Here is a 12,482-nt window from a genome sequence, read left to right as displayed (position 1 = left end):
GGGAGAGTGGGACACGGGGGGATAGAGCAGGACACGGGGGAGAGAGATTGGGACATGGGGGAGAGAGTTTGACACGGGGGGAGAGTGAGCAGGACACGGGAGAGAGAGATTGGGACATGGGGGGGAGAGAGCGGGACATGGGGGGAGAGATCGTGACACAGGGGAGAGAGCAGGACACGGGGAAGAGAGAGCCATGTAAGGTCTCATTTTTAGAGTGGAAGGAAGTCTTCTTCGATTCCGAGGTACGGCCTATGATGATGACAGAGAGACACCAGCAGGTGGAGTGAGACAAAGCTGAAACTGATACTGTGATACAGAAACACACCAGCAGAGGGAGTGAGATAAAGGTGAGACTGAGACTGTGATACAGTGACACACCAGCAGAGGGAGTGGGATAAAGGTAAGACTGATACAGTGATACAGAGACACACCAGCAGAGGGAGTGAGTTGAAGGTAGGACTGATACTGTGATACTGAGAAACACCAGCAGAGGGAGTGAGATAAAGGTGAGACTGATACTGTGATACAGAGACGCACCAGCAGAGGGAGTGAGATAAAGGTGAGACTGATACTGTGATACAGAGACACACCAGCAGAGGGAGTGAGATAAAGGTGAGACTGATACTGTGATACAGAGACACACCAGCAGAGGGAGTGAGATAAAGGTGAGACTGATACTGTGATACAGAGACACACCAGCAGGGGGAGTGAGATAAATGTGAAACTGAGTACTGTGATACAGAGACACACCAGCAGGGGGAGTGAGATAAAGGTGAGACTGAGTACTGTGATACAGAGACACACCAGCAGAGGGAGTGAGATAAAGGTGAGATTGATACTGTGATACAGAGACACACCAGCAGAGGGAGTGAGATAAAGGTGAGACTGATACTGTGATACAGAGACACACCAGCAGGGGGAGTGAGATAAAGGTGAGACTGAGTACTGTGATACAGAGACACACCAGCAGAGGGAGTGAGATAAAGGTGAGATTGATACTGTGATACAGAGACACACCAGCAGGGAGAGTGAGATAAAGGTGAGACTGATACTGTGATACAGAGACACACCAGCAGGGGGAGACAGATAAAGGTGAGACTGAGACTGTGATAGAGAGACACACCTGCAGAGGGAGTGAGATAAAGGTGTGACTGATATTGTGACGAAGAGACACACCAGCAAAGGGAGTGAGATAAAGGTGAGACTGATACTGTGATACAGAGACACACCAGCAGGGGGAGTGAGATAAAGGTGAGACTGATACTGTGATACAGAGACACACCAGCAGGGGGAGTGAGATAAAGGTGAGACTGAGACTGTGATACAGAGACACACCAGCAGGGGGAGTGAGATAAAGGTGAGACTGAGACTGTGATACAGAGACACACCAGCAGGGGGAGTGAGATAAAGGTGAGACTGAGACTGTGATACAGAGACACACCAGCAGGGGGAGTGAGATAAAGGTGAGACTTAGTACTGTGATACAGAGACACACCAGCAGGAGGAGTGAGATAAAGGTGAGACTGATACTGTGATACAGAGACACACCAACAGGGGAGTGAGAGAGCGGGAGATGGGGGAAGAGAGCAGGAGACGTGGGTAGAGAGCGGGAGATATTGGAGAGAGAGTAGGACACGGGGGAGAGAGAACAGGACACGGGGGGGGAGAGCGGGTGACACGGGGGCGGGAGGGCGGGGGACACGGTGGGGTGAGGAGAGCGCGGGACAAGTGTGGGGCAGAGCACGGGACACGGGAGGGGGAGAGTGGGACACGGGGGGCATAGAGCGGGACACGGGGAAGAGAGATTGGGACATGGGGGAGAGAGTGTGACACGGGGGGAGAGTGAGCAGGACACGGGAGAGAGAGATTGGGACATGGGGTGGAGAGAGCGGGACATGGGGGGAGAGATCGTGACACAGGGGAGAGAGCAGGACACGGGGAAGAGAGAGCCATGTAAGGTCTCATTTTTAGAGTGGAAGGAAGTCTTCTTCGATTCCGAGGTACGGCCTATGATGATGACAGAGAGACACCAGCAGGTGGAGTGAGACAAAGCTGAAACTGATACTGTGATACAGAAACACACCAGCAGAGGGAGTGAGATAAAGGTGAGACTGAGACTGTGATACAGTGACACACCAGCAGAGGGAGTGAGATAAAAGTAAGACTGAGTACTGTGATACAGAGACACATCAGCAGAGGGAGTGAGTTAAAGGTAGGACTGATACTGTGATACTGAGAAACACCAGCAGAGGGAGTGAAATAAAGGTGAAACTGAGTACTGTGATACAGAGACACACCAGCTGGGGGAGTGAGATAAAGGTGAGACTGAGTACTGTGATACAGAGACACACCAGCAGAGGGAGTGAGATAAAAGTGAGATTGATACTGTGATACAGAGACACACCAGCAGGGAGAGTGAGATAAAGGTGAGACTGATACTGTGATACAGAGACACACCAGCAGGGGGAGTGAGATAAAGGTGAGACTGAGACTGTGATAGGGAGACTCACCAGCAGAGGGAGTGAGATAAAGATGTGACTGATATTGTGACGTAGAGACACACCAGCAAAGGGAGTGAGATAAATCTAAGACTGAGACTGTGGTGCAGAGTTAAACCAGCATTGGGAGTGAGATAAACGTGAGACTGAGTACTGTGATACAGAGACACACCAGCAGGGGGAGTGAGATAAAGGTGAGACTGATGCTGTGATACAGAGACACACCAGCAGGGGGAGTGAGATAAAGGTGAGACTGATCCTGTGATACAGAGACACACCAGCAGGGGGAGTGAGATAAAGGTGAGACTGATACTGTGATACAGAGACACACCAGCAGGGGGAGTGAGATAAAGGTGAGACTGAGACTGTGATACAGAGACACACCAGCAGGGGGAGTGAGATAAAGGTGAGACTGAGTACTGTGATACAGAGACACACCAACAGGGGGAGTGAGATAAAGGTGAGACTGAGTACTGTGATATTGACACATCAGCAGGGGCAGTGAAGCATAGAAACATAGAAAATAGGTGCAGGAGTCGGTCATTCGGCCCTTGGAGCCTGCACCACCATTCAATAAGATCATGGCTTATAATTCACCTCAGTACCCGTTTACCGATTTCTCTCCATACCCCTTGACGCTTTTAGCCGTAAGGGCCACATCTAACTACCTCTTGAATATATCCAATGAACTGGCATCAATGACTCTCTGTGGCAGGGAATTCCACAGGTTAACAATTCACTGAGTGAAAAAGTTTATCCTCATCTCGGTCCTAAATGGCCTGCCCCTTATCCGAAGACTGTGTCCCCTGGTTCTGGAATTTCCCAACATCTGGGACATTCTTCCCGCATCTAACCTGTCCCGTCATGTCAGAAACTTATACGTTTCGATGAGATGCCCTCTCATCCTTCTAGATTCCAGTGTATAAAGGCCCAGTTGATCCAGTCTCTCCTCATATGTCAGTCCAGCCATCCCGGGAATCAGTCTGGTGAACCTTTGCTGCACTCCTTCAATAGCAAGAACGTCCTTCCTCAGATTAGGGTGAGATGAATGTTAGCCTGATATGTCGATACGACCTGACAATGGCCTTTAACACTGTCAACCACGAGGCTCTATGCAGCTTCCTCCTCCATTTCGGATGCCCCCAAAAGTTCATCACTATCCTCCGCCTGCTCCATGACAACATGCAGGCTGCGAACCTTAACAACGGATCCATCACGGACACAATCCATGTCCGTAACAGGGTGAAACAGGACTCTGTCATCACCCCATCCCACTTCTCAATCTTGCTCGCTGCCATGCTCCACCTCACAGTGAACAAGCTCCCAGCTGGAGTGGAACTAAGCAAAAGAACCAGTGGGAAACTGTTCAACCTTCGGCATCTCCAGACCAGATACAAGATCACCCCAACCTCTGTCGTCGAGCTACAGTACGCGGACGACACCTGCATCATTGTACTTTCCGAGGCTGAACTCCAGGACATACTTGATGTATTCACTGAGGCTTACGAAGGAATGTGCTTTCCACAAAACATCAGTAAGACGAAGGCCCTCCACTAGCCTGTCCTCGTCGCACAACCCTGGCTCCCAGTCATCAAGATCGACAGTGCGCCCCTGGACAAAATGGACCAATGCCAGGGGGGGTGCTCGGATTCTGGGTTTTTTTTTATTCTCGCGATTCATGACCAGAATGTTTGGAGGAGTTCCCTTTCTGTCTGCGGACCATCCAGCAGTGACTCCCCCAGAGACAGGGCAGTTCGTGCATCCCCAATAGTGATCAGTATGTTCGTGTCTGACCAGGGAGCGGGCAATGTGTGATGTCCCTGTGGGGTGAAGTAAGTTCAGTGTCTGATTCCTGAACTGCCCCAGGGAGGGGGCAGTGTGTGAGGTCCCTGTGGGGTGCAGTATGTTCAGTGTCTGACCCTGATCTGCCCCAGAGAGGGTGCAGTGTGTGATGTCCCTGTGTGGTGCAGTAAGTTCAGTGTCTGACCCTGATCTGCCCCAGGGAGGGGGCAGTGTGTGAGGTCCCTGTGGGGTGCAGTATGTTCAGTGTCTGACCCTGATCTGCCCCAGGAAGGGTGCAGTGTGTGACGTCCCTGTGGGGTGCAGTATGTTCAGTGTCTGACCCTGATCTGCCCCAGGGAGGGGGCAGTGTGTGATGTCCCTGTGCGGTGCAGTAAGTTCAGTGTCTCACCCGGATCTGCCCCAGGGAGGGGGCAGTGTGTGAGGTCCCTGTGGGGTGCAGTAAGTTCAGTGTCTGACCCTGATCTGCCCAGGGAGGGGGCACTGTGTGAGGTGCCTGTGGGGTGCAGTAAGTTCAGTGTCTGACCCTGATCTGCCCCAGGGAGGGGGCAGTGTATGATGTCCCTGTGGGGTGCAGTAAGTTCAGTGTCTGACCCTGATCTGCCCCAGGGAAGGGGCAGTGTGTGAGGTCCCTGTGGGGTGCAGTAAGTTCAGTGTCTGACCCTGATCGGCCCCAGGGAGGGGGCAGTGTGTGAGGTCCCTGTGGGGTGCAGTAAGTTCAGTGTCTGACCCTGATCTGCCCCAGGGAGGGGGCAGTGTGTGAGGTCCTTGTGGGGTGCAGTAAGTTCAGTGTCTGACCCTGATCTGCCCCACGGAGGGGGCAGTGTGTGATGTCCCTGTGGGTGCAGTAAGTTCAGTGCCTGACCCTGACCTGCCATCATTCCTCCTGCTCCAGGGGGCAGTCACGCTCCAATCAGTCTCAATTAATTGCAGGGTCAGCGTCATCTACTGGACACCGGCGGTATATCAAGGCACATCATGTCTCGCTCCATTCCAGAGAAATCCAAACCAAGCTGCAGATTCAATTCATTTTATTGTCAATTGTGTAACAAACTATAGCTCCATTTGTTGCAGCTTTCAATATTTGAATACAATCCTTGTGATGTTTAGTATCGGAATTCACGGTAGAAGAAACTAAATACCTCCCAATAATAGATAATTTAGAGGCTTATGTGGAAGGGGGAACTTAAAACTATCGCTGACACTAAAGAAAAAGTACTCAGTAAAATAATGGGACTAAAGGTGGAAACATTGCCTGGACCAAAGGTGGAGAAGAAACCCTTGACCTGATGGCCTGCATCCTAGGGTCTTAAAAGTGGCTGCAGAGATAGTGGATGCATCGGTTGAAATCTCCCAATACTCCCTGGATTGTGGAGAACTTCCAGCGGTTTGGAAAACCACAAATGTAACACTCCGATTTCAAAAGGGAGAGAGACAGAAATCTGGAAACTGCAGACTAGTTAGCCCAGCATCTGTTGGTGGAAAAAATCTGGAGTTCTTTATTAAGGAAACAGTAGCAGGACATTTGGAAAAGCATAATACAGTCAGGCAGAGTCAGCATGGTTTTAGGAAAGGGAAATCATGTATGACAAATTTGCTGGAGTTCTTTGAGGATGTAATGAGCAGTGTGGAAGGGGGAACCAGTGGAGGTGGTGTATTTGGATTTCCAGAAGGCTTTCAATAGGGTGCCATATAAAGGGTTACTGCTCAAGATTAAAGTTTACGGGTTTGAGGTTAATATATTAGCATGGATAGAGGGTCGGCTAACTAACAGAAGACAGATAAGTGGGTCATTTTGCATTTGGCAAACGGTGACTAGTGGGGTGTCGCAGGGATCGGCCTCAACTATTTAGAATCTATATTAATGATTTGGATGAAGGGACTGAGTGTAATGTAGCCAGGTTTGCTGATGATACAAAGATAATGGGAAAGCAAATTGGAGGAGGACACAAACAATCTGCAAATAGATGTAGACAGGCTAAGTGAGTGGGTTAATATTTGGATGATTGAGTATAACGTGGGAAAGTGTGAGGTTATCCACTTTGGCAGGAAAAATAAAAATACAATTTATTATTTAAATGGAGAGCTATTACAAAATGCTGCAGTACAGAGGGACCTGGTTGTCCTTGTGTGTGAAACACAAAAAAATATTATGCAGATACAGCAAGTAATTATGAAGCCAATAGAAATGTTGGCCTTTATTGAAAGGGGGATGGAGGATAAAAGCAGGGAAGTCCTGCTACAACTGTACAGGGTATTGGTGAGACCACACTTGGAGTACTACGTACAGTTTTAATCTCCTTACTTCAGGAGGGATATACTTGCATTGGAGACAGTTCAGAGAAGCTTCACTAGTTTGACTCCTGAGATGAAGGGGTTGACTTATGGGGATAGTTTGAGTAGGTTGGGCGTATACTCATTGGAGTTTAGAAGAATGAGAGGTGATCTTATTGAAACATATGATACTCAGGGGACTCGACAAGGTGGATGCAGAGAGGATGTTTCCACTTGTAGGGAATCTAGAACTAGTGGGCATAGTTTAAGAAAATGGGATTTAGAACTGAGATGAGGAGAGATTTCTACACTCAGAGGGTCGTAAATCGGTGGAATTCTCAGCCGAGAGAGCTGTGGGTCGCTGAATATATTTAAGGTGGGGATCGACAGATTTTTGAACGATAATGGAGTGAAGGGTTATGGGGAGTGGGCAGCGAAGTGACCTTATTAAATGGCACAGCAGGTTCGCGTAGCTAATGGCCTGCTCCTGCTCCTATTTCTTATCTTTCTTAAAGAGTTAATGAGAGATGCAATCACAATCAGCGTTATTTTTAATCTGAGCATTTTCCCTTTGATTAATTGGTCAAATATCCAGAATATTAAACTCCTGCTCAGTTATAGGGGGAATCAATATCAGCAGAAAGAAAACCTAACTGTCAGAATGGACACGATTCAGTCTGGGACAACAGCAGAATCCAAACCCTGCAGTCACTTGTGAACTCGCTGGTGTGCCAGCAGGTGTGTTTACAGAGTGAATCCCTTCCCACACTGAGAGCAGGTGAATTGTCACTCCCCAGTGTGAACTCGCTGGTGTATCAGCAGGTTGGATAATGCAGTGAATCCCTTCCCACACTCAGAGCAAGTGAATGGCCTCTCTCCAGTGTGAACTCGCTGGTGTGTCAGCAGGTTGGATAATGCAGTGAATCCCTTCCCACACTCAGAACAAGTGAATGGCCTCTCTCCAGTGTGAACTCGCTGGTGTGTCAGCAGGTGGGATAACCGAGTGAATCCCTTCCCACACACGGAGCAGGTGAATGGCCTCTCCCCAGTGTGAACTCGCTGGTGTGTCAGCAGGTTGGCTGACTGAGTGAATCCCTTCCCACACACGGAGCAGGTGAATGGCCTCTCTCCAGTGTGAACTCGCTGGTGTAACAGCAGGTTGGATGAATGAGTGAATCCCTTCCCACACACGGAGCAGGTGAACGGCCTCTCCCCACTGTGAACTTGCTGGTGTGCAACCAGATCGGATGACTGAGTGAATCCCTTCCCACAGTCAGAGCAAGTGAGCGGCCTCTCTCCATTGTGAACTAGCTGGTGCCTCAGCAGGGTGAATGACCGCGTGAATCCCTTCCCACACTCAGAGCAGGTGAATGGCCTCTCCCCAGTGTGAGCTCGCTGGTGTCTCAGCAGGATGCGTGAAGTAGTGAATGCCTTCCCGCACTTGGAGCAGATGAACGGCCTCTCCCCAGTGTGAACTCGCTGGTGCCTCAGCAGGGTGGATGAGGTCGTGAATCCCTTCCCACACTCAGAGCAAGTGAATGGCCTCTCCCCAGTGTGAGATCGCTGGTGTATCAGCAGGTGGGATGACTGAGTGAATGCCTTCCCACACTCGGAGCAGGTGAATGGCCTCTCCCCGGTGTGAACTCGCTGGTGTGTCAGCAGGTGGGATGACTGAGTGAATCCCTTCCAACACTCAGAGCAGGTGAATGGCCTCTCCCCAGTGTTAGTGCCCAGATGAACTTCCAGCTCAGATGGGTCATTGAATCTTTTCCCATAGTCCCCATATTCCCATGGTTTCTCCATGGTGTGGGTGTCCTTGCGTCTCTCCAGATGTGATGATCAGTTGAAGCCTCGTCCACACACAGAACACATGTATGGTTTCTTCCCGCTGTCAATCGCGCAATATTTTTTCAGGCTGTGTAACTGGTTAAAGCTCTTTCTACACTCAGTGCACTGGAACTCTCACTCGGTTGTGTGTGTGTCTCGGTGCTTTTCCAGTCAGACTGATGATTGAAATCTGTTTCCACAGACAGAACAGACAAACATTTCACCTTCCACTTTCAAAGGCCAATGATATTCAGGCCCTGATGAATCGAGTAATTCCATCAGATCTTGATGTGATGTTTGGTTTGAGTGTCCCGATAACAAATCCTGCCCTTCGAATAACCTGGAAAAGGAGTTTACACAAATCATTACAGCAAGTAAAGGCCATTAATTCACAACCGACAAATTTAGATTGTATGGAACATTATTTCCTCTCTTGTTCCTCCAAAGCTGTAAATCCCCGTTCCATACACTCTTCCCCAATCCCTGTCCTGAAATTGAAGCACGTCGCCCGTATGAAGGCTGCTTGTCCTCCCTCCCAATTATCATCACCAACTCTGGCTGGGTTCAGTTCTACACTCACTGGTTCCCCTCCCCTGAATGTGCTGACTCTGGCTGGGTTCAGTTCTACACTCACTGGTTCCCCTCCCCTGAATTTGCTGACTCTGGCTGGGTTTAGTTCCACACTCACTGATTCCCCTCCCCTGAATTTGCTGACTCTGGCTGGGTTCAGTTCTACACTCACTGGTTCCGCTCCCCTGAATGTGCTGACTCTGGCTGGGTACAGTTCCGGAGATGAGGGTTTGTCTCATGAGGATGGGTTGAGCCGATACATGTTGCGAATCAGAAGAATGAGATGTAATTTTATTGAAACATACGATAACGAAGGGGATCGAAAAAGTGGACGCAGAGAGGATATTTCCACTCATAGGGATTCTAAAACCAGGGGGCATAGTCGCAGAATAAGGGGCCGACCGTTTAAAAAACTGAGATGAGGAGAAATTTCTTCGCTCAGAGGGTTGCAAATCTGTGCAATTCGCTGCCTCAGAGAGCTGTGGAGGCTGGGGACATGGAATATATTTACGGTGGTGTTGGACAGATGTTTGAGCGATAAGGGAGTGAAGGGTGACGGGGAGCGGGCGGGGAAGTGGAGCTGAGTCCATGATCGGATCAGCCCATGGTCTGACTGAATGGCGGAGCATGACTCCAGGGGGCCAAATGGCCCGCTCCTGCTCCTATTTCTTCTGTTCTGGTGGGATAATAACCCTGGGGGACTGTCCATGGGGATTGTAACCCAGGGAGAGAACAGCTCTGGGGCTTTCGTCTTACAATTGTCTGGGACGTAAGCCGTGAGCTGAGCCCTGAGCAGTGCCTTTAGGAGAGATGGTGAGAAATCCGAGGTGTTGAGACAATAAAATGACACAAAGTTGTTGCTGCAGCCAGGCGGACCGGTTAGAAACAAGACCCTGACGCAACTAACTTCGCTCCTGCACCAAGATGGCCACGCATGCGCGTTGCGGGTCAGCGAATAAAGATGGCGGAGGGGTCCGACTGATCGTCCTGCACAAAGATGGCCGCCGTCAGCCCGCGGCCCGAGAGCGGGAGAAAGCCCCGGAAGCTGCAGCCGCCGACATTGCGGTTATTATTCCGGGCTTCCGGCGGCCACCGGTTGTTTACCAAGCCTCCCCGCTCACCCGCTGCGCCATTGCTCCGCTGCGACCCGCTGAAAACGAGTTATTTTCCGAGAGCACACGTTCACTGCGTCCTCTCCGCCATTGCACGATGCCGCGCATGCACCGAACACAGCCGGGTCCCCGCGCCTGCGCACCGGGCCCCCTGTAGTCTGGGCTGGGCACATTCTCTGTCGCCGCGAATGCTGGGTAAATATGCCGCCATGGATAATCACCCCCCCATTAGTGAATTGAAGGTATTTACTATGATTGCATTGGGCACTGAACCATGTTCATTCTGGCAGTTCGACTATGATTCTGCTGGTCTTCATCACCACCCCCACCCCCCCCCACCCACCACCATTCCTGAGCTTGAGATTAATACTCTGGATAAATAGTGAATACACCAGCTTGTTTCAAACAAGGTGTGTCGAATAATTGATTTATCCATAATCATCACCGGCAAAGGTCATAGAAACATAGAAACATAGAAAATAGGTGCAGGAGCAGGCCATTCAGCCCTTCTAACCTGCACCGCCATTCAATGAGTTCATGGCTGAACATGAAACTTCAGTACCCTCTTCCTGCTTTCTCACCATACCCCTTGATCCCCCGAGTAGTAAGGACTTCATCGAACTCCTATTTGAATATATTTAGTGAATTAGCCTCAACTACTTTCTGTGGGAGAGAATTCCACAGGTTCACCACTCTCTGGGTGAAGAAGTTTCTCCTCATCTCGGTCCTAAATGGCTTCCCCCTTATCCTCAGACTGTGACCCCCATGGTTCTGGACTTCCCCAACATTGGGAACATTCTTTCTGCATCTAACCTGTCTAAACCCGTCAGAATTGGAAAGGTTTCTATGAGGTCACCTCTCATTCTTCTGAACTCCAGTGAATAAAAGCCCAGCTGATCCAGTCTTTCTTGATAGGTCAGTCCCACCATCCCGGGAATCAGTCTGGTGAACCTTCGCTGCACTCCCTCAATAGCAAGAATGTCCTTCCTCAAGTTAGGAGACCAAAACTGTACACAATAATCCAGGTGTGGCCTCACCAAGGCCCTGTACAACTGTAGCAACACCTCCCTGCCCCTGTACTCAAGTCCCCTCGCTATGAAGGCCAACATGCCATTTGTTTTCTTAACCGCCTGCTGTACCTGCATGCCAACCTTCAATGACTGATGTACCATGACACCCAGGTCTCGTTGCACCTTCCCTTTTCCTAATCTGTCACCATTCAGATAATAGTCTGTCTCTCTATTTTTACCACCAAAGTGGATAACCTCACATTTATCCACATTATACTTCATCTGCCATGCAGTTACCCACTCACCTAACCTATCCAAGTCACTCTGCAGCCTAATAGCATCCTCCTCGCAGGTCACACTGCCACCCAACTTAGTGTCATCCGCAAATTTGGAGATACTACATTTAATCCCCTCGTCCCTGGAACTCGAGGAAGACTTGCTTCCACCCGAAAGCAAGTTCTTTGGTGGTTGAACAGTCCAACCCGAGAGCCACAGACCCTGTCACAGGTTGGACAGATATTCGTCGGGGAAAGTTGGGCGTGGCACTGATTTACCACACGCTCCTTCCGCTGCCTGCGGCTGACCTCTTCAAGCTTGCAGCATTGAGATTTGAACAGCTCAATGCCCTCCTGGATGCACTTTCTCCACCTAGGGTGGTCTTCGGCCAAGGTCTCCACAGCGTTAGTGCTAATGTCGCACTGCACCAGGGAGGTTTTGAGGGTGTCCTTGTAATGTTTCTACTGCCCACCATTGTCTCATTTGCTCTGTAGGAGCTCCGCATATAGCAGTTGCTTAGGGAGTCTCGTGTCTGGCATGCGAACTAAGTGGCCAGCCCAGCAAAGCTGATCGAGTGTGGTTGGTGCTTCAACGCTGGGGATGTTGACCTGGGCAAGGACACTGGTGATGGTGCATCTGTCCTCCCAGGGGATCTGCAGGATCTTGCGGAGACATCGTTGGTGATATATCTCCAGTGACTTGATGTGTCTTCTGTAAGTCGTCCATGCCTCTGATCCGTACAGGAGGGTGAGTATTACTGCAGCCCTGCAGACCATGGGTTTCGTCGTAGATTTGAGGGCCTGGTCTTCGAACAAATGTGGGTACAGTACCCCCAGAAACACTTACAATCAGGGGAAATCTTATCGAAAGGAGAAGCAAACACTTATTGTGTACTCCTGACTGGTCGAGATATTCCTCTCCTTGTTGACAAGGGTAAATTGACTAAACGAGGCTTAATTAACATACCTATGTTCCCTCCCACAGGAATTCTCCCCAAAATGGCAACTTCCCAACTCGTGCTGGCCAGACTCTGTGTCTCGTTATCTGTGGCTGTGCTACTTCCATCCTCAAACACAGCATGGGATGGCCGTACAGGGTGGTGGTTAGCTAACACT

At 50.0% G+C, this 12,482-nt stretch overlaps 1 protein-coding gene across 1 annotated transcript; it reads right to left on the bottom strand.

Moving 5' to 3' along the window:
• Positions 1–5,339: 5,339 nt before the first annotated feature.
• LOC139253812 (histone-lysine N-methyltransferase PRDM9-like) lies at positions 5,340–10,179 on the bottom strand. Its single transcript, XM_070873577.1, has 2 exons — positions 9,877–10,179; positions 5,340–8,739 (listed from the first exon to the last, which is right to left on the bottom strand). Exon 2 carries the CDS (start codon positions 8,373–8,375, stop codon positions 7,359–7,361), a length of 1,017 nt encoding a protein of 338 aa, XP_070729678.1. The 5' UTR covers positions 8,376–8,739; positions 9,877–10,179; the 3' UTR covers positions 5,340–7,358.
• Between the last annotated feature and the right edge of the window lie 2,303 nt (positions 10,180–12,482).

Source organism: Pristiophorus japonicus, unplaced genomic scaffold (genome assembly GCF_044704955.1).
Source record: "Pristiophorus japonicus isolate sPriJap1 unplaced genomic scaffold, sPriJap1.hap1 HAP1_SCAFFOLD_513, whole genome shotgun sequence".
Lineage (NCBI taxonomy): Eukaryota > Metazoa > Chordata > Chondrichthyes > Pristiophoridae > Pristiophorus > Pristiophorus japonicus.
The sequence above is the reverse complement of the archived record's forward strand: the minus strand, read 5'-3'. Positions and strand labels throughout refer to the sequence as shown.

Excerpts from the sequence above, each read along its gene's own strand:
- LOC139253812 (XM_070873577.1), bottom strand. The coding sequence starts at position 8,375 with ATGGAGAAACCATGGGAATATGGGGACTATGGGAAAAGATTCAATGAC.